This window comes from Dermacentor andersoni, chromosome 10, assembly GCF_023375885.2.
Source record: "Dermacentor andersoni chromosome 10, qqDerAnde1_hic_scaffold, whole genome shotgun sequence".
Lineage (NCBI taxonomy): Eukaryota > Metazoa > Arthropoda > Arachnida > Ixodida > Ixodidae > Dermacentor > Dermacentor andersoni.
This window is the reverse complement of record NC_092823.1, coordinates 139,988,359-140,011,308: the sequence shown is the minus strand read 5'-3', so window position 1 is coordinate 140,011,308 and position 22,950 is coordinate 139,988,359. Positions and strand designations below refer to the sequence as shown.

Sequence of the window (22,950 nt, the reverse complement as noted above, 5' to 3'; positions counted from 1 at the left end):
ACTATCACCTATCAAAGAAGGAACTGCCATACATTGATAGCCTGTTTTAGGAAGAGTACTGATAGAGGCACGTGCATTATTTTATGCATCTTGACTTGATTTTGTGCATGTACATATATTGCATTGCTTTGTATGAATAAAAATTAATTGTGAATTAGCGCTTGCTCCGTGGTCTTCGTCTACTCCAATAGAAGCTGGAGGGTATGCCTGCAGATATGACAAGCTACTTTAGCAGCCCACTTGGGCATGTGGAAAAGACTCACCTCGCAGGCCAATGTCCAGGGCATAGTGAATGTGCTCAATGCAAAGGCCATTTAGCAGGATGTCAAAGATCTGCGCCACACTTTTTGGCAGCTCTGTAGGCTTGGACAACTGCAGAGGTTTGCATAGAACTGAATTACTCACTCTTATCAACAAAAATGTTGACAGTTCCACATAAACTGTGCAGAACACGAAAATGTGATTTCAAAGCATTATTTTTTGCTGATAAAAAAGAAAAAGGAAAAGAAAAATAAAACAGAGAAAAGAGCAGTAACACAGCATTTCTGGCATGTTGGTATGACATGAAGAAGCTTATAGCGCACGAAAGGACGAGGACACAGAAAGACGTGGTATACACGCGCTGTAGAGAGAGTTTCAAAAGACCGTTCAACCACTATAATTTTGTTTCTTGCGATAAATGTTTACATTCTGTTTCAGGAGAGAAATTATTGTTGTAGTACGTTCCAGATGGGTCCACTCTGCTTATTATTAGATCTTGCCGTTGAGTGCGGGAGTTGGCCGATGTCGAGGAGGATTTTGAGAACTGAAGGTTTATTTACATTATTTACAGTAATAACACAAAGTAATGAACAGTCAAAGTCATCGACGGCCAGCAGTGAATCGGACGCTGCAGTCCGTGGCAAGAAGAACGAAAAACCTCTTCTGCCTGTCTCTCGCTTTTAACCCCTTCGGTCTCTCGGGGTGACATCATTTTCAGCCAATTGTCATGCCAGCTCAGGTGTCATAATTTTTCTCCAATGGTGTGTGCCCGTGCAAGTGCCATCACATTCGGCCAATAGGGACGCTCCAAGGGCTCCATTGTCCGAGGGTTGACTTTCCTCCGGCGTCACCTCCTCGCCTGGAAGTGCTCAGCTGGAGGAGACGCGTTGTTCTCGAACGACCTTCCAGAGCCACAAAACAGCTTCGCTCAGGACCAAGATCAACTACCTGGAATCGTGCCAGCCTTTCGTTGCACTTTCGGGAAGAGTCAAGCAGAGGGGGGAGACAATAGCTTGACGTGCGGTGCATGAGGTGGGGGTCGTCAACCTGTCTGACGGGTCCGTTAACGTGGTAGATGTGCCCCGGCGCACCATAATTGGAATGCAACGACGATTGGATGTGGTTTGGGAACTTGAGTGATGCCAGGAAAAGGGTCCGCATCCAACAGCATGCTCTGCCCAGCCAGTTGTTGTCTAGCGAAGAAGACACACCTCTGCTGTGGACCTGTATATTGACTTCTGCAGTACATGTTCCTTTTTCCTATGCTTCTCCAGCAGGCCTGGCCCTGAGGGTTCTTGCCAACGGGAGCAGAGCGACCTGACACCCAAAATGAGGGAGGGACGTAAGTTAGACATAACGTTATGTCACATGCTACATGATGTCAACATATTGGTTTCCGCCGGTGAGAAGAACTCATAATTTCAGCCACCAATTTTACATTAGTTAGTGCCTGCAGAGCTGTGAAACTTCTTGATCAAGTGAATGCGCTCCTGTACTACAATGTAACGCTTTTGTCAGACGGGAAAATTTAGTGTCACTTTTAGAGAAAGCATCTCCCCGTTAGTGTCATTCACAGGCTTTCACATAAAGATGTTTAGAGCCATATGTTGTAGAACACACTTGCCTACGAGTGCGATCGTCGAACTCACTTTCCCGCATCAAAGCACACAGCCTTGACCAAAGTGCTTTCAAATACAGGGTGTTTCTACGAAGACTAAGTAATATTTAAAAATAGCCATTTTGAAATAGAAGGGCAGTTTCTTCAGAGACATGCCATCAGCGGTGTGGACATTAATAAAAAAAAATCGTCTTTTCAACCTTTAGTTTCAGCGGGCACATCGTAATTGGGAAATTGAAGCGAACTCTCCATACAAGCTATATCCACTTTGGATCTGGAAAAATATGATTACCTGCAAAACTGTGGCACGATGAATTTCAGGTATCAGAGCACACGATACTGAAACTGGGGGACTGCAGGGAGCGCATGGCCGGGCTCCTTGTAGCGACGTTCTGCTCACAACACCCAGTAACAGACCTCCAGCATGCTCTGGCACCATGAGCATGGAGCCACAACGTGCTGGCTGCCTGCTGCTGAGTAAGGCAAGCAGACCTGGCGCAGCTTTGCGCTCGGTGCAGCCTACCGGTTACCATTTTGCGAGCTCCAACAGCCGAAATTTGTCATGCCACAGTTCTGCAGGTAATTGCATTTTTCCAGCAGGTGAGCTTCACTGCCAACAGCAACACTGTTTGCCTTGACTACGGTCCACAAGCGGCATTCCTCACCCGCATTCTCTCATGCGAGAGCTGAGGGAGCACGTTTTCTTCTGTTCCTTTTTTGCTGTGCAATGCACTTTCAGTGGTGAAATGGCATGCTCCGCATCAGATGATTTCGCGAAGTCACATGCCATAACCGGTGACATTACAGGCATTACAGGTAATGTGTCTTACATAGAGAAACTTATGCGTGTGACCTTGACTTTCTGGTCTGAGGTGGGACTCTTTCGAGGGGAAGGGCACATAGGCTTTTCTTGCACTTCTTTCTTGCACAAGTGCACTTGTCCTAACAAGTGTGCTGCTTCTAACAAGTGCACTTCTAACAAGAGGGCTTTTCCTAACAAGTGTACTACTAACAAGTGCGCTTCTCCTCTCGCACTGTCAAAAACTTAAAGCCAATGAATCTGAAACAGCACTGTTTTAGCAGATGCTGTCAAACAAGACACTGAATCTAAAGGTCAGTAATGCCAAGGATGGAAAATGAGCAGTGCGTGTCTCAGTTTTGCTTGCTGCAAATAAGGAGGTTTGCGTAAACTGCAGCCATTCATTGTCAACAAAAGCAGATTGCCCGCTGCTCCAAAAATGTGAGAAGCCTCCCGGTTCAATGCGTGCATTCCACAAGAGAGCATGGATAACATTAAACGTTTTCATTGAGTGGTTCCAGACATGGGATGCCGAATAGAGGTGTCTGCGCCACCAGGCTTCTGTTCTTGTGAACAAGAGCTTTCCACAAACAGCAGTTTACGTTTCAATGTGCACCCAAAATGAATTTAACTCCAACACTTACATTACAGTTTGGATTTAACAAAACCACCACAAGCCACATCCACACTTCACTGAAAGACCACTGAAGTAATGGCGTGCAAGACTCATCACTGCAATTTGCAGGCCTACAGTCTGTGCTGAATGCGTTACATTTGTGATTGGACTCAGATGTTTTGTAAGCTGAAAGCATTTCGAATCTATCAGTGTCTGTGCACTTTCAGCAGTCACCAATGCAGAGGCAGGAGGGGAAGGGCTGAGAACAAAGGGAATGCAAGGTGTCGGAGCACCGAGTGGCACGCAATAAGAGACAGGCGGACTTAGGGCAGATGAGAAGCGAAGACGGTTGCCTCCAGTCGGTTCTAGAACAGAAACCTAAAACAAGTCTGCCTTGTTCACTTGTTGCCTACGAATGAGTATGACCCTCGGCCATTTAAATGACATATTGTAATGGACACACAGCCACGCATGTTTGTACAAGTGCACTAATGCCAGCATAGTGCATTTCCTTTTTACAAGCTTGTTTGTTGCTGTGCTGTGTCCATTTCTGGCTTATCCTAAATAAAAATGTGCAACAAACGCTTTAGCATATGAGGTGCACCACATTCTAGCATTCAGGCCAACCGGGCTTTTAGGGTTAGCATTTTAGTCCCCAGTGGGAGCGACTTGTGACATTTGTGTGCAAAATACATAAACTTTTGTGTGTTCGACACAGCCTTGGAGAGGTGAACCGGCAGATTCCTGTTTTTCCTGATCTCTGAAAAATGTCAAAGGACATGTGGAGGTTTCAGATAAGCTTCCCATAGGCACATATTATAGTTCGTATTATTGAGATATTGAACTATTTCACAATCCCCTTTGAGTTCGATATAGCTAGGAATGACTTACAATGAAGCTCATTATGTTCATATAGCCAGGTGAAACTTCCAGTGCACTGTCCCACCCAATTGCAAAGCAATGCTTGATACTGCATGACAGCAAGGACCATTTGGGTATTACTGTCTCTGGTTATTTTTGGCCTGCACAGACAACATGCACAAAACCTATATACAGAAACAGGCCTCAGCTCCAATCACTTTGTGAAAAATGTTGCCCCTTTTCAAATAGCACTGTGCTTAATAATGCTCCTACCACATGTTGAGAGCATCTGCTTAAAAAATTTGAGCTCAGAAATTACCAAGGAGCACTGCTAATATGCAGTCGCAGCCAAGGGTTGACAATGTCTTCCACTTTATGGAGTAGAGATGGAGTGTCAAGTGGGGGATCATTAAGAAATAGGGGGATAAATCCTCTTGACGCCCACAGGTATATTTATATGTGCTAGTATATGCCTGCCAAACCTAGTGAAATGGTCATTATCTTTGTTTTAAAATTAAATTCTGGGGTTTTGCATACCAAAACCACAAAATTATTATGGGGTATAGTGGAGGAGTCCGGATTAATTCTGCCAATCTGAGGTTCTTTAACATGTACTTAAATTCATGCACACAAGCATTTTTGCATTTAGAACCCATCAAAATGCAGCCACTGTGACAGAGATTGAGCCCGTGCCCTTTAGCTCAGCAGCATTAGTGTTCCCTTTATGACACAAATAATTACAAGTCGTTCATGCACGGCCCCAAGAAGGTGCACAAGAAGGTTCAGCTAGGGAAGTGAAAAAACAAGTGAGGAGCATTTTTTTCATTGTGGCCAAATCCATAAGTGGAGAAATATGCGACTGTTTCACAGTGAAGCTGCTGGTTGTCAATAGCAAATCATTTTTTCTGGACTCATTGGCAGTGACGAAGTAAGAAACTAGGACTTATACAACAAACCTACTTAACACAGTTCAAGTACAATTCGACACCATATTTTGGATTTGGCTCTAATAGCTGAGTCACAATGAATTTTCCCACTTAGAATGCAGATCTTTATTTGAGAAACTTTCAGGTCTCCAGAATTTTTGCTTTCATTTTGCCTTTGTTGTGTCTGTGCCTGAGAAGTTGTACAACAGCACTATGGCTAACTGCAAGCACAGCACGAAACATGTCGCTACAACAGTCACCTCTAGTTCTCTGGACCTCTTGTTCTCTATGCATATCTTGTGGCACACTGCTAAGCTTCGAATAGACATTTGGTTTTTGCTGGGCCACCGGTGCTTCATTTCACATGCGTCACAAGCCATTAAAATGAAGTCTGCCGCTCTGCTAAACTATTCAGTCCATTAAACTTTGCTTTGAAGCTTTTCACTGACTCCTCTGATACAATATTTTCTGCGTGATTACACTTCAGCAGAGATACAGCTTCTATAGTTCTTGGCAGACGTACACTCCCCCACAGAATATGCCAGGACATGAGAGTGCATAGCCATACATTATGGAGCGCCAGCGCCGCCACACATTGAAGCAAACCTGTGCATGCACAGTGACGGCTAGATGTAAGACTTCACATTGTCTGCTACGTTATGTCATTACAAAGAGGTGAAGCAAGGTTTGCTTTAGATAGCATATTGCTTTTGAGGTAAGCCAGCTTTGCGTTTGTGTACTGGATGCACAAAGGTGGCAGTTTCACCACATCGAGCCCAGTACACTGTCTCATAGCAGGCCCCGCACCGGTATGGACATGTGGTGCCGTAGGAGTGCTGCAACTGGATATGTAACTATCTCTCATATTGATTGGCCCAGACGAAGAATATTTTTCATTGAAAATGAGTTTTTTTGTAGTAAGTATTGCAGCTTAAATTGGCTCATTTTAATATCTGACTGTCCAAACTAGAGTATGAAGGTGCAGTGTCAAGTACAAGCAATTCTTACTTAGTTTCGGTTTGGGATTTGGCTCACTTTGAACAAACACTCCTCAAATTTCAAGGAATCTCTGGGGGGGGGACAGAAGTGTTAGGCATTTCACCTGGTGCATAAAGATACAAGATCACTGGGAGAAGAAAAATAAGCACACCAGCTGGCAGCGATGAAAGGCAAGCTTGCTCTCCTGCAAGAGATTAATGGCCACTTCTTCAGAGAGAAATGTCTCGCCACCAAAGTTTTCCACTGTTGGTGCAATGTTGATGTTGGAGCGGGCACCAAGCTTCGCTTGAAGGTCACGACGGAGGTCATGAATTCTACAGACAAGGCAAACATAAGAAATAATAATGTTAGGTAATAACAATAACACAGGCAACTGATGGTCACAAATGTAGTAGCCAGATTAGCACCCACACACAAAGCATTTCATTTTGCTTACTCTTCGCTGTCACTATCCCAAACCAAATATGCCATTCCTGCTCTGCTCAGACAGTGCAATACTATGGCCTGTATCTCTCCTAGTAGAGCTGTCATGAGTAAATCTGGTGACACAAGACTTTTTCACTTTTGGAAATAGACTGCCCAAGTCTTTTCTTGGCCACTGCATGGCACACATTTGGCACTAACAGCAAGGGAGAAAGAAAAGAAGAGTGCCTTGGAAAGCCACGAAGAAGAGAGAAGGCGAGCGGAGGCAGAGGGAATGATGGAACACTAGGCACATTCTAGCACTGAAAAATAAGTTGGCTGCACTAAATGTACTGCAAGATTGCAAGATAGTAGTGTTGGCGCTCCTGTCTCTCCTACTCAACGGCATAGGCTATAAAGCTGTGCTAAGTCTTGCATGCATGGTATACATGCATGAGAATGCTACAAGGTGCTACACAACCATATGTGCACACATGAAAAACTAATCTAGAATTAGACACAACAGTGTTTTTATAGATTGGTAAAATGCAATTGAGTCAACCAGTGAGAAGTAGCAGGACCAGCGACTTCTCCTGATGTGTTCCAACAGTGAGCCTTAAAGGGACACCAAAGGCAAACAAGAGAAGGGAAAGCGCAGTCGAGGACGGCAGAAGACTAGATGGGGTGATGAAATTAATAAATTTGCACATGCTAGTTGGAATCAGTTGGCGCCCGACAGGGGTAATTGGAGGTCGCAGCGAGGGGCCTTTATCCTTGCAGTGGGCATAAAATAGACTGATGATGATGATGCTGATGATGATGAAAGGCAAACATTAAGTCAAAGTAAAGTGATAGATCAATGCTCGAGGACACCTAAGGCGTCAATATTATAGCGAACAAAGTTTTGGTAATCAAGAAATTGAGGTAAATGCAGCACATGATTTGAGACTCACCAGGGACATTCAAGTACTAGCCCGATAACAAAGGCACTCATTTTATTTCTGTCGCTAGTACTCAACTTCTTATAGTAAAAAGCTAATTCCATTGCATTATAACATTGCCATTTGTTGGGCGTGTTGGTAAATTGAAAGCATATTTAGCGCCAGCAAACAAGGACGTAAGGGAGACGACAACACAGGCGATTGTTGAAGTTAGCGCATTGTGTTGTCGTCTCCCTTACGTCCTTGTTTGCTGGCGCTAAATATGCTTGCATTATAAGACTGAAGAAAATGCTACTTGTTCAGTTCTATTTGATGCTTAGGAAAAAGAACTCATAGATGTTACCCTTGACAACGACGTGGGCGGTCGAAAGGCTTTGCTTCTGTTCAATTCTGCCCCACCTGCACCTTCGCATTTCAGTAGTTTCATTATCATGTGGTGCTGCACTGGTTTTGCTGGCTCCCGAAACTTAGGGTTAGGGTTAACATTGAGCAACATTTCTAGCACACCCTCACATGATATCGTTACATCTTGTGGCAGTGGAGACCATGAGTTAAGCGTATATTCATCACATTCCAAGAAAATGGTCTGGAAAGCCTAGCAACCTCCACCAAATATGTAATGCAGTCTAATTACAAACCGAGAAGGTTAAACAGGCAGGTCTTTTGGTCAAGGGTCAGGCACCGAGGACGCAAGCTCTATCCTCGAGCGAGGCACTGACGATGTGCCTGAAGCACATGCCTGTTTTGTTCTCTACAATTAAAATGATTTGCAATCTATATTGTATTTGTCACAGTAATGGTATCCACAGTTACCTTTGAGATTTCGTTTTTACCACTGCCTAAATAATGCCAAAATTTAGTGGGGTTTAACCTAATATATTCTTCTAGGTTTTCTCAAAAGAAACTGTGTCTGGCTATGTTAATTTTTGTTACCAACTTTTGCTTTAATTTGATGAACTCGGCCATTGAAGATTTGTGCTGTTTGTGCAGCCTCTTAATTTTAAGCACAGTATGTATAATGTCACGATTAATCCAAGGATTAGAGCAGCATTTGTAGGTTTTCTTAAGTGGAACAAAAGTGTTGCACAGTACTCAATAACACCACAAGAAAGTTTGCATAATAATTTTACATTGTTATTTGTGATGGTAAGATGTGTCTCCAAATAGTCAATTACAACAATGTCATCTGCCCGACTGAAGTCTCTAATGATAATTGGCAACAACTCTTGCCTCCTAGCATTACTAGCCTTTTTATTCCAAAAGAGTAGCAAAATAGTTGCATTAGACTTGAGAATAAGCTTGTAATATCCAATATCCTCCATAAGCTTAAGCTCACAAGCGTATACAGTATAACCTCGTTCTTAAGTTTTGGAAAAGGAACATGAGAAAAAATGTACTAATTGGGGAAACGTACGATCCAAAGTACTAAAAAATCTGGCAGACTGAACTATTGTTGACATCTTACGCAATGCGAAGCGTCGCACGAATCGTTACGGCACGAGATGCCAACGCGCGTCGAGCTGCAGGGGCTCCAGCAGCACGAGACGCGTTTTGTTGTTTTCCTATTGCGGGGTGTTTTAAGATGGCGACGGGAAACGGAGGGCTGGTGGGCAATGCCGGATGCCGCTGAAGTGAAACTTGATGCCCGTGCACATTGTGCTGCCTGCAGCAGGGAACGGCGGCACGTTTGAATTATCGCCTACTAAAAGCGTGCAGTGCACTGTAAAACAGATAGGTGAAGATGCTTATCGCAGGTTTGGCGGTGGTTCGGCGTGCAATGACTTGGGTGGAGATTTGCTGGTACCGCGCACCAGCGTTTTCACGTGAGACGGGTGGCCATATACTGTTCTCGATCACGCGCGCCTCGCGCATTTTCTTGTTCACATGGAATCTAGCAGCCGGAAAACGTATCATGCGATCACAGTTTGGTGACGTACTGAACGTTGGTGCCGAAAAATTGTGTTTTCCGGAAACATATGAACCGGTAAAATTGAGCACAACTCTATTGGGTCATTTTTTGTGCTCTCGATTGCGAGCGTTAGCGCCGGGAAAACGTATGTAATGAGAACGTGTCCACAAGGTTCTACTGTATTTAATAATTTTTTACATCTGCGCTTGTTATTTCGAGGCACAGGTCTACTGCACTGAACTTCAAGGCCAGCTAAAGCCTTCTCTTCTGCCTGGCATTGCCAAAATCTTTTTTCTCTTGAAGTTTGCTTCACCGATTATCTAGACACTCTTGTAGTCCCCTTCGTGTCTGAGAAAACATCAGAAGCTGAAAATGAATGCATGATTTCGTTCTCAGCAGAGCCAGTGCATGTACCCTCTCAGCACAACACCAAGGCTCTTACCCGCCAAACTGGAACTGCCGCTTGTGGTGGTTCTTGGACTCGTAGTACCTGTTGAGCACAGAGCAGCATTTGTCCCTCAGGTAGTGTGTTTCAATTGACAGGTATGGGTCCAAATGCTTGGAGAAAATCTGGCGCGTCAACTTCTTCAGGAAAGCAGGGTCATTCCCCATCTTGAACTTGGACAGGTTGGAAGACAGCTGCATCGTCCTACCATGAGAGGCAAACACTGTGGATCACCACCTCTACAAACAAAGAACATGTTGAAGCATTACATGCATTACACATGAACTCTGCCAAGGCTGTCGTAGCATGATATGGTTTGCACCTTTTCAAGTCAGTCACTCATTAGTGATTTCACCTGTCTTTGTTAATGCCATCACTCTGAATATAAAAATGAACTTGTCTAAGCCACGAGTAAAAAGTGGGCCAGATATTCTCAGCCACGTTGAACATCATTTCAAGAAAGCTGCCAATTTAAGATAGGGAAACTGTATAAAAATACCTAACAAGGCATCAAAGTATGCATACCTTTCCCACATGGTGACTGTTCTACATCCCCAACTACGATGTGTGTGTGCTTTTCAACAAGCTGGATTGTGTGGCACAGCTACCAGTATCTTTGACTCAGAGCAGTTATTTTACTACTGCTGCTGCTCTGTGAGAATGAACCACACCAACATTTCCCTTGCTGTGTGTTATAGATGCCATCACAAAGAGTATGAGAGCTCTGTATGTCATGCAACAAAGTGATTGACTCATTCATGGGATTTGAAAACCCAAAGCGACACTTGGGCTATGAGTTGTCATAGCTCCAAATTAACTTTGACCACCTTCTTCATAGACCCAAGTACCCCCATCAAAAGGAAACCACCATGGCTGGATGTCAAGCCTTGCACTGCTGATGAGCAGATGCCACAGCCGCCAGTGAGCCACCAAGGCAGGCGACATGCGACCAAGTACACGAGTGTCATGGTGCAGCATAGAAGTAAGATGAGATGTCCTTTCAAAAGCACTAGAAATTATGTATTAAGAAAAAAAATGCTATCACTTACCAACATATTGTGAGATGAAGCTTTTGATTTTTTAATTTGTAGGTTCTCTACTGCTAAAATAGATGCTTTGAATGTACATGACAAAAAACTTGTGGGAATCTACCCTGTACAATACTGCATGCTTAAAGCACAAACTGCTGAAACCAACAAAACAAACTAAGCCCAGACACTTTTTCGAAAGAGGTAGACTCTCACAAAAGTGATTTTGCCAGATAATTCTACAACCTAGGGCGCTGAGAAATGGCATAAAATTTTATTTAGAGGGGCAAGCATAAAAGCACTTATAAAAGCATCTGGCCAATTGCAATAGAAGAGGAAGATGATCAAAACGAATTTTTAGCTTGTACTTTGTGACACTGATGTTCATGTTGGCAGTGCACAGACTTATTCCCTTTCACATGACATCCAGAAAGATGAATATTTAGGTTATAGAGCTTTAATAAACTAATTTATCAAATATGCACATCCCGCACACTGTGGAAATTGATATAAGCGAAGCTTTCTACGCTGTTTGCTTTGATGGACGAGAATTAGCGGTGATGTTGACAGCGAATGTTCAATTTTTTCTACATTTAGTCCAATATGAGAGTGGGGAGTTGATATTAAACACTCCTTTACGTGCATGACTGCTGTTTGAGTAGTACACGGAACACACAGGGAAACATGTTTGCTTGAGGCATTGTTATAGGCCATTGTTCATAATCTCTGAGAGGGTTCAGCATTATCATTGCCTCACATGGCACATCGCATCATGGCAGAAGTGTTAAACTTTAACTGAATTATGGGGCTGTCTGTGCCAAAACCACAATCCAATTATAAGGCACACCGTAGTGGTGGATTCCGAATTAATTTTGACACCTTGGTGTCCTTTCTAAGTGCACGAGCATCGTTGTATTTCGCTCTCGTCGAAATGTGGCAGCCAGGGTTGGGATCAAACCCATGACATCAAGCAATACCATAGCTACAAAGCTACCACGACGGGCACAGAAGTGCTGATTTGACGTGCAACATGTTAATTTGACGTGTGTGGAGTGTCGCCTAGAGCCTATGGTGGTTTAATGTGGCTTTGCGTCTGCCTACCTTACGTCAATTGTCAACTTGACAAATTCACATGATGTTTATTATCAGAAATAGCAAAAATATAATGTACTGTGCCTTCAGTTTACCCACAACTGCTGTTGTGCCTATAGTATTAGCGTTTCCCAGCCTTCTCATGTCAGCTGCCCCCCCCCCCCCAATTGCCAATTGGTATTGCAAACAAAGAGTGGCAAGGCTGTTCACTCTTTTCCCGACTGTGTCAGTTATACCTATTCTATGCATTCTCTCCCTATCTCCTCTCTATGATTCTATCTAGCTTCTCTCTGGACTTGCACGTTAGTAGAAAGGTAAGCGCTGCAGTTTCTGCAATTCTTTTGCAAGGGGTCATGGATAATTACAGATGTTAAGAAGCTAATGTGGCGATGCCCAGGCAGCTCCAGAGGGCATTGTCCTAACAAGTTTCTCACATCGCCTTTGCTATCTGCCATGCTCCTTCCACGTATATGCACGCTTTGAAACATGCCCCGAAGTGGCATGCAAAACAGCCACAGCCCCAGCAGCAGCAGCAGCAGTGAAAAAGTTGAAGAGGCAAAGAAAGCTCCACTTCAAAAAATTACTTTCTAAGTGACAAGATTTCCCTGCATCCTTGATGACCATGGAAACTCCTATGAGAAATAGGGCAATGCCTACTGTAGAATACCTTTAGCCCTTTAGTAAAAAACACACAAGACAAGATGTGGCATAAGGCTGCTTACACTAACACTTACGCTAAATAAATAAGTAAAACACCTGCAGCTGGTTTCTAATGTGCAGTATGCAGCCGACAACTTCACATCAACAAGCTATCTCGCAGACAAACAAACTTGGTGCAGGCACTATGGGTGCACCAATCGAGTACTTTTCTAATACTTTTTAAATAGTGTACAGCCATTTTCACCATAATTATACTATGATCTTCACATCCTAGCATATCCACAAGGTTGCCAAGTTTCTATCATCTACACTGCACATTATGAAGTGGTATTTATTAAAAGCACAAATGGAGCTAGCAGCAAATAAGCAGTTTATTTACAAACTTAGGACTCAATGGTGAAAGCAAATGATAGTGATTTAGCCGGGAATGTCTGGTTCCCTGAATAACATAGCATGCTATCTTATGTAACTTCTTGTGCTTTATCTTTACTATATGGCCTCCAAATGCATTTTCTTCCTTCAAATATTTGCGCTGTAGCACAACGACAACTCCTGCATGTTTCTGCTATCTGTTGTACATTTAAAGCAGGGTGTGTGTTCTTTTTTTTAATCTGACATAGCGGTGCTATTGCAGAAGCATGCACATCAGAACAAAACTAGGTAGGAGATGCAAAACAAAGAGAGGAAGATGAGGCCTATATTAAGAGTGCATTTGCCATTATCCATGCCATTTTTCCTCCTTCTGAATAGCTGAAAATAAATCATGCTCATTTTGTAATATCTAAGAAAAAAAAAGGCGAAACCGAAAGATTAAAGAAAAACTTAGCCAAGCCGACTTTTTGCATATGAAGAATGGTTGCTTGAACATTTCATTCATTTCCCATTAGCCCCGATGGGCAGACCTATAACGAGACTGTGCTAGCCCAATGAGAAGCAAATGGTGTTTCTGTGGACTTAACACCTACATCAGCGTCGACGAAGGGGAAACCTGCAGAGCTGACACCAAGAACTAAGGAGGTTCTTGAGGTGCCTCTGGGGGCTGATAATTATGGTAAGGACACCACCCAGCGGTGTTCTCACATGATGCAGCTGACGATGCTCCGAATAGATTTTTTTTTAACGATATAAGGACACTGAAGAATTTTTTTTAGAAAGCTAAGTGATATGCAATTTTTTGTGACAGTGTGCAGGCTTGGACAGTTGGCACTCGTGATAGCGCTGGCAAGTAACAATTACTCAAGAGTGCAAAAGCAAAACATTATAGTACCATGTAAATTCAATAAGTGTCTCTTTTCACATCTATGTTTTGGTATTAAGGCCGCTTCATTTATAATTTTGTGTTGTGGATATTTGGGTGCCCCATGAATAATACATTTCAAGTTTTGTGGATTACTTTTGTTAAGACAAGCTTTTCATATGATGAACAGATTTTCACAGTCCTTTTGAGTGTCGGGAGCCTACTGTACATATCATACTGCAAGAAAAATTTTGATGCTAACAATAAGGACAGTATGCCCTGAAACAAGAGTTCAAAGTTGTGCTGAATAGTACGCTCAAGGTAGACAGCAAAACTAGAATGACCCTTGTAAACTAGACGAACAAGTACACATAGGTAAGAAAAGCACCAACAGTTGCTCTGTGCACAGCACAGCATGTCCAGAGGGAGTGTCCAATGAGTCGGAGTAGCATGACAAAAAGTGAATATTACATACTTTGAGTAAAGCTCGTACAGACTCCTAAGGTATTTCTCCGGGTCAGTGCGGTCACTCAGGTTTGACTGAATGTACTCCTGGAAAAAAGAAAATTGGAATAGCTTCACTTCACTGCTTCTTAAAAGTTTTTGGACAGCCATGCACACACTTGCTCACACACGTTTATTCAGCAATGCAACACACTAAAGCATGCGTAATGCAGTACTTTGCATGCCTTCTTTATAAGAGCTTAAGTGTTTACACCGTGAAATGCAATGGGAGGCGAGATATAGCCCAAAACATTCAAGACTCTTCACCCAACCTGCAGCTTCCCATTGTAGATGTTCGAGACAAACTTGCACATCACTTGTTCCGGGTTTGTAAAGACCTCTTCAATCACTTGCTCACTGCGCTCGCAAAGTGGTACTATATCAGAGAACATATCCTTCTTCATGAATGCACCCTGCGGGGTTAACAAAGATGCAGCAAGATTAAGAACATGCCACCAAAACATTTGGCTACTCTCCTTACCATTTGGCTCTCGTCAATGAATGTGTCAATGCAGTTCGTATAGCCCTAAAAGAGAAAGACACTTCCTGTAAACATGTGATACACATCGAAGTGATACACTTCATTCAAATTTTCCCCACAAGAGCGTCACTTGTAGACTAATGATTCTTTCTAATGGCTCTTTCTGCCCACTACAGGAGTGATAGTTGAGCGCCACCGGTTCAAAACGCGTCTGCACCAAACCTGGTGAGCCCACTGAACTGTACATTGCTTGTTTATGAGAGCTGGCGCAGAAATGCGAATGGGAAGAATCCTCTGACATTGTTGTCTGTAACCAACTAATTACTGGCATCACATCAGACAGGCTTCGTGAGCACCTGCTTTTCGAAGGCACAATGCGGAGTCTTGACAAGGCAGTTACAATAGCAGAGCACTAAAAAACAACCATAAAAATTATTCAGGAATTAAGCAAAGCGAAGGAGGTGAAGTATGTACGATATTCAGGTGAATGCTCGGCAAAGTCGTGTGACACTTGTCATAATGAGTACACACCCCCGAAGCAGAAGTGCTGTCAGATGCAGCCATCTCGGTGGCTGGCCTTTGGCTTAACGAAAAGTGCTTGTTTAATGTACAAGAACTGACATTCTTGGTACATGTCATCAGCCACAGAGGCCTGGCACCCTTGAAATCGAAGGTCAAGCCTGTAGTTCATGCTCCAGCACCCACAAACGTCATTTGTTCCTCGGACTTGTCAGCTACTATGCCAAGTTGATACCCCACTTTGTTGACATCCCAGAGCCTTTTCACCAGTTACTTCATCAAGGAGCTTTTTTTTCCTGGGACAACAAGACTGCTCAAAGCTTCCATGAGGTGGAGCAACTACTCACAATGCGCAAGGCCGTGCATACGTCCAACCCCTTGCTACCTGCAGTAGCAACTACAGATGCTTCAGACTACGGGCTGGGAGCCATGCTTCAACAAATGTGCGGAAACGAACTCTGTACCGTTGCCTTCACACTTCAAACTCTGTCGCAAATGAAGCACAAGTGCTCCATGCGACATAGGCATGTGAACATTGGCATATATTTCTTTGGGGAAGGAAGTTCGAGCTTCAACCCGACCATCAAGCTCTGGTTACACTCCTCTCATCTCGAGGTGCTGGTCGCCGGTCTACATGAATTCTGTGGGAGATACGGGGTTCTCCTCCGTACTCTTGGGACAAAGGAACGACAACACAGTAGTGCAAACAATCACAAGGGCATTTATTGCACCTTTCATAGATCAATGCCAGCTAGCCGAGTTGCTATTCCCAAAACATGCCGATGGGCGCGCGACAAATCTAGAAGTCCGACTTACCACGACCGCATTGCGAGCGAATATGTTCGCCCCATGCTGGATCCCAACGCCTGGTCGTTCGCGTGTTCGGTCACGCCAACGGTCGTGCGTTCGAAGGCGGCCACGCGAGGCGGTCTCGCAGAAGCATGGTCGCAGCGCGCGCGGAACGTCCGGCGCTGTTCGCCGACCCGCCGGGAAAGAGGCAGCCCCTTGTCCCTCGGCGCCCGAGTAACCCCGCCGCGGCGCGACGGTCGCGACATCTCTCGCACCGCGCTTGTACCACGCCGCGGCCGCCAGGCCACGCGAGCCGTGCGGGAAAACAGCATAACAGGGGATGCGCTATGCGGGAAAAACATCAGAGGACGCGCGAGAGTCGCGCATCGATCCCCCCAACCTTAAATCACTTCTTATTCCGGCGAAACATGTCACACGGTCTAACATTAACCCGTGCTTCGCGAACAAGGTGGTACATGCAACAGTGGCCGCGCCGGGGAAATGTCCACACGCTGTCCGTAACATGCGAGCCGACTGTCCTTGGGGTACACCGCTGGCGTCCGCCGGTCACAGCAGCAGCTTTGCAGACTCGACGGCATCATTCCAGGCCAGGACTCCGGAGACGACGACGCAGTAGTCGGTACGAGCAAGCGTCGCTCGCGCCGACGCGCCCTGCTGGCAAGAGCCGCCGTAGCTGTCAGTGACCGCTGGCTCCTTTGTCCGCCGCCGAGGGTTGTGAGCTGGATGCAGGAGGCCGCCGAAGTCGCTGCGCCGAACTGGCCACAGCATCACCATCGCCCGGGGTGACTCGATCGTGGTCCGGGGCAGCAGCGCAGACGATGTGCAGGTGACAGCAAGCCAGGGGTGACTCCAATCACGCTGCGTAAACTCAACACACTCGGCAAACACTACAGTAGTGCAAGGGAGAGGAATTCTGCATGCGCATCGCCCACGTGGTACGATGTTCAACTCGGCTAGCAAAAGATCGGGCAGCTACTCAGATGCTAAGTTCACGTGAACGAAGCTCGCTTTCTTGAGTCGAACGATTAATTTCAATTCGTGCGAGGCTAACTAGAATGAGGGAAGCAACTTGCAACACCTCAACGCCACGGTCCACCAGGTTGTGTCCCTCCACGTGCGACAGGCAGCTTCGTAAAGCCTTAGGCCTAAAGCGTCGCTACTCTGACAACAACCGGCATCCAAAAACAACACTCAAAATGAGCGCAAAACAGGCAGCCGCGAGGAGACGTTAGCTCTGTGAGGTGGTCCTACTCCGCTCGGTGCACACAGCATCCGAGTTGACGGCGCCCACCGTCCCAGACGGTGTCGGAGCGCCCGGTGCCAGGCCGCAATACCAGTCAGCCCGTCGTGGCACCCGTGGCCCGCGGCCACCCGGCTCCCAGAGCCGCGACTTCGTCCGAGTCAAAGAGATAGAAGAAGCTATTTACATAAGAAATTCGGACCACCCACGAGGCTTCCGTACTCACTCGCTTCAGGCTTGCCACTGCTCCGCGGGCGCTCAGCCTCGCTCTCCCAGGATGCAGACCACGTGGCTCTCGTACCGACGAATGTCATTAAAAAAAACACTTGCGAAAAGGCTTAGCATGTTGACATGTTCAAACACACTACAGCCACCGCCGCCTCGCTCAAGAAAGCACGCCGCCAACGCTAGCGATCAAAATCCACGCTAGGCCTACGCTTCGGTTCAAACAAAGGTCTTGAACGAAGCAACACTTAAAATTATCGTCCGATGCCCCAAGAGGTCCACGTTGGGCAGCCAGATGTGGGAGATACGGGGTTCTCCTCCGTACTCTTGGGACGCCGACACCTTGGACCGCCTGAACCACAGCACCTGCCGCATCCCGTGAGTGATCTCGTTTGTCTGACCCACCCAGACAACGAGGCAAACCTTTTACTACTATTACTGAGAGGACGTCCCTCTGCGAGTGTTCGCTATTGCTAGTCGCAATAAACGTTGTTACCGTCTGGTTGCCTTATTCGTCCGAACCCGGCGTAGTCGCGATTCCCGCGCTATGGGTTGGGAGTACCACGAAGCGACTGCGTGGGGCTAGATCCGGAGCTCGCCTTCAGCCCTAGCCGCACGCAGAGTGGAACCCCCACAATTGCAAGATCATCGGTGCCCCTTTTAGACTACAATTTTGATGTGCTGCACCACCGCAGAAGTGGTAACAAGGTGGCAGGTGCACTATCATGATTGCCTCTGTCAAGGGTACAAGAACAAGAGGAAGTCGTGTTTCTCATTTCCATCTGCATCATGAAGGCGCAACTTCAAGCTGTTCAGTCTGACTTAAAGTTACAGCAAGTGATGACTTGTGTTATAATTAAGTGGCTGGCAAAATGCAGCCTTTGGCCTACGCTGCGCCCCCTTTTCTAAGATGAGCTGGCAGTCATGGACAGCCTATCATTGCAGGATGAGCGCCTGATCATCCCGACTGTACTCACATCAACGCTTGCGGAGGCAGCACATGAAGGCCACCAAGGGAATGTTCGCACAAAATACTCAACAAATAGGTGGAGCATGCGATCAACTTTTGTAGTGTCTGTCAAGCAGCAATCAGCGAAACCTGTCGTAATGCCCCTGGAACTAATCCCCCTACCGGAGCGTACTTGGCAGAAATTAGCGCTGGACATTGTCGGTCCCTTCACAGCGCTAACGAGAGCTGCAAATTTGCATTAACTTTAGTCGACTTTTATTCGAAGTGGCATGAGGTATGCTTCGTTTCAAATGTGACATCTAATGCAGTCGTCAGGTTCATGACAGTAGTACCCAGATGACAGACCATGAACCACAACTGCAGTCCACCCTTTTCGAAAATTTTCTCCAATAGCTTGGAATTAAACACTCCTGCTCATTGATCTATCATCCTCAAAGTAACGTACAGGTCAAACATTTCAACAGCGTCTTGATAGACTATGGGCTTCTTCGATTTTCCACTTCTGGCTACCCGCGGGCTGCCAGAGCCAGCCAGAGCGCCTTCGTTTTGCTCGGGCTGGATGGTTCTGGCTACCAGGGGGCTGCCAGAACCTGCCAGGGCGATTTTGGTCTGGCTGCTCTCTGGAAGTTCTCTGGCTAGCAGACGACTAAAAGAGGCGATGGGCGCTCGCCGCCATCTTTGCTGGGACTTCACGGATTGCAACGCGGGCGCTTGAGGACTTACATTTACCTCGCTCAGCCAACTGTCTACGGTCATCTCCAGATTTCCTTACTTCTAGTGTTATCTTTTTAGGTGCTAACGCTCCGTTCCGCAACGCGAAGCGGTGTGATACGAGCCGTGGTGAACCGTTTGAAGCTTTTGTGTGTGTGTATATGTGTGTGTGTGTCCTGACTGCTTCTTCGCGGCGGTGAACAGAGCACCGCGCTCTCATGCGTGCATGTTAACTGCATCGTGTTCCACGCAAGTTGTAGACGCTCATTCACACATTGCGGTACATTTTGGGTTCGTCTTTCACTGGTGGCGTTCCTTTTCACATATCTCGCGTATGTATATCTCTCCTATCTCTGCAATTAGCAAAGGCTTTGCAGCTAGCCCGTGTTCGATCCGTCTCTCCGTCGTATGCTTAGGTGGCAGCTCGAAACCGATATGTGTTCGAACTGCGGGCTGTTGATATAAGAATACACTGATTGCACTCAGTACATTAGACACACGTACATTGGCTTATTGCTCTCATGATTGCGACCAATGTTTTTCGTGTGAAACGTTTCGCTGGTCACAGGCGACGTGCATTTTCATGCGCCAGCCGCGTCCCCAGCTCCTTGGGGTCAAAATGAGAAGCACCATCAGCCACAACAAACTTTCTGAAATCGGAGCCCATGCAAGCAGGTCGGCGCGAAATTTTATGCGTATGAGACGTACCCGACAACCTGCTTTTTCATGTCTTGTGATGTCACAGCGAACAGGGACCCTCCAACTATCGCTTTCGAGTATACAATCACGATTTCGCGTCTTGTCATCCGCCGCGTCGGGGGCCATCTGTAGCGCTGCGCAAGGCAAGGTTGGTTCAGTACGCGTCCTGCGCCGAGTCACGTGAAATCGCGTGAAAGCGATCGTATTCTTGAATGCAACTATATATTTTCAAGCTGGTAACGCATAAATGGGCTGACTACGCCGAGCGCGCGCCGGCCTCGCCGGGCGCTGCCATGCTGGTGGCATGTTTACATTTGGCCAGCTGTATCGGCGTTCGATTTTGCAAACTTCGGTCAGGTTCGGGTTGTCTTGAGAACCCAGCCCACGTGACTTCCTGTCAGAACCGGAACTAGCTGGCTGCCATCTGGCTGCCAGCGGGCTGCCAGAACTCCGAAAATCGTAGAGGCCCTATGTTCAACTTCCAGTCTTGGAACAGTGACCTATAGGGATAGTAGATAGGAATACCTTGCTGTTTACCGCAGAACGCCACATGCAACAACGACAGTGGTGCCGGCTGTGCTTTTACATGGACGTGCTCTATGCACCATGCGGCTGGTGCGCCCAGTCAAGCGCTAGCCCCTGGCCAAGGGTGGTTACTCCGGCTGCTGCTGCTAGCCTGGCTGCCAGCCATCCTGGTCTGCCGTTCCTGTCAGCACACAATCCAGGGAGCCCAGTGACTTTTGTTGTGGCCGCAGTGCCAAAACTGCAGCCATGCCTCGGGCGTCCTTGGCAGCTCCTGTTCGGCGAACCTTAAAAACGTTGCTGGCTGACCCATGGTGCTGCCCCACCCCATCCTTCCTGGGCTGGCAACCCTTCCTCCTGGTTGGGGCCCTTCCTGGTGTGTGGAACTTTCGTGACCAAGGCTGCCCCCTCCCCCCCCCCCCCTGGCTTCGCATCAAGAGAAGCAACATCTTCGCCTCTTTGTACTATAGCCCCTTCTCCAGGACCTGGTTTTGATGATGACGGCAACACCCTCTTGGACTTTGCCCTGTTGGCTTAGCTCACTTTGGCTGAGTCAATCTTGCCATTTGACCTCAGTCAGCCTCCTTTGCAGGCTGGCCTTGGTCTTTAGGAGGGAGGAATGTGGGATCGAGGTGTCTTCCCGTGCCTTGTACTCCAAATAGCACTAAGTAAAACTCTTGCTTGGGCTAGTTGGTTCATGCTTGAAGTAGGTAAAGGCAAGGCGCAGAAGACCAGGACTTAGGAAGAAACACAAACGACAAGACGGGCGCCACTCACAACTAAGTTTATTTTCGCAACAAGCCTGCCTTATGTAGGTCATTCACGCCGAGTCACGCACAAAACTTTAGAAGGAAAAAAACACAGCAATCTATCGACCATTCAGGAATGTTATCTGCGCAGCTATCGACAGAGCAAACAAGAACCACACGTGGATCAGCACAGGAGCCAACTGATCTAGTACAGCCTTTTTTTCAACGCCAACGGCGACAAAAAACCAGACATAAAAAGTACCGTCTACACTTCACTACCAACCAATCTAACCACACTTCAAACGCCTAAGACCCAGTCAGTGATAAAACCCGCACGACGATGGGAATAATGACCAACGAATAACACGGAAATAACATGAAAAATGCGTCTAAGAACAGTGTCTGCGTCAATACTAAAATCTCTAATAGTCACTCACATAAAAATTTGATAGAACATGTAACCGCGCGAAAAAAAGAACCACGCGACAAACAATGAAATGGACAGAAGTGATGATGAACGATAAAGGTCTAAGAACAGCGTCTGCGTCAAAAAACAACAAAAGCCTAAAAGCCACTAGAAAATCGTCAGCAAAATAAAACTAGTTAATTAAAAGGATGACAGACAGTAAAACAAATGAAATCACTCTAACAAGAGGCCTAAATGAAACCTTCTAAAAAAGTCGTCTCCTTGTCACTAAGCATAATGGACGGCCTGCTGACGCATGCGTTCCCCTCTTTTTTGATGAAAAAGGCTTCCACAATTTCCCGCTCATACCTGTCTTTTCCATACTTCAAAAATTTGGTTTTGTCAAACTGAGGCCGACAATTAGAGCAGTCTCTGCAATGCTCTGCAAGGAAACTCCCTTCCTTGTTGCGCAGATTCCGACAATGTTCCATTGCCCGCTCATTGAAACATCGACCTGTTTGTCCGATATAGCTGCGCCCACAGCTTAGGGGTATTCGGTAGACTACACGTGTCCTGCATTCAGTGAACTTCTTCTGATGCTGGATTGAACAAGCCGGGCGTTTCTCTCCGTTCATGGCACAAAGCTTAGACAGCTTGCAAGGCGCCGAGAAAACAACCTGAACGTTATGCCTACTTGCCACTTTCTTAATGTTGTGCGATACCTTATGAATGTACGGAATTACCGCAACAGAACTGCGTGAAACTGGCTCCCTGATAAGAGGCGGGTGCTTTAGTTTTTGGAGCATCGTTTCACTGACAGCTGAAATCAGACATGGCGGGAAGCCTGCCTGTTGTAGTCGTTGCACTTGAGTGTTAAAGCTACTTGACACTAAATGGATGCAAGACTTAGTTAAAGCCGCTTGCAGAGAATTTGTAGCAATTGCACGCTTTACAATCTTGGAATGGGCGCTCTCAAACGGAAGCAGGCCTTTCAAAGAACGCGGATTGTACATCCAACAAAGGCCTTCCTTTGGAAACACTAGCCTGATATCCAAGAACTGGAGTTGACCGCATCTCGGAACTTCCTTGGTAAACCTGAGACCCTGACTGTGGTTCGAGAAGATAGTCATGGTTCTCTCAACGGTAGAAACTAATTCGTGCTCAGGGACGTCCTTCAAAATGACCAAGAAATCATCAACATATCTGTAAATTGACACTACATGAGGATCACAAAGATTATTACTGATGTCAGTTCCTACAACGGATAGGAAGATATCGCAAAGGACTGGAGCCACAGAAGAACCGATGCATATCCCTTTC

General features: G+C 46.1%; 1 protein-coding gene across 3 annotated transcripts in view; it reads right to left on the bottom strand.

Annotated features, from left to right (window-relative positions):
- The window catches only part of Sec10 (Exocyst complex component Sec10), a 180,103-nt gene that overhangs the window by 93,433 nt on the left and 63,720 nt on the right, over positions 1-22,950 (bottom strand). For all 3 annotated transcript variants that reach the window (XM_055078305.2, XM_055078304.2, XM_050192964.3), the window contains exons 6-11: positions 14,780-14,824; positions 14,571-14,711; positions 14,270-14,346; positions 9,775-9,981; positions 6,232-6,394; positions 264-372 (exon numbers count right to left, since the gene is read on the bottom strand). In XM_055078305.2, the coding sequence (XP_054934280.1) occupies positions 264-372; positions 6,232-6,394; positions 9,775-9,981; positions 14,270-14,346; positions 14,571-14,711; positions 14,780-14,824 (742 nt within the window). The remainder of the gene's footprint in view (positions 1-263; positions 373-6,231; positions 6,395-9,774; positions 9,982-14,269; positions 14,347-14,570; positions 14,712-14,779; positions 14,825-22,950) is intronic.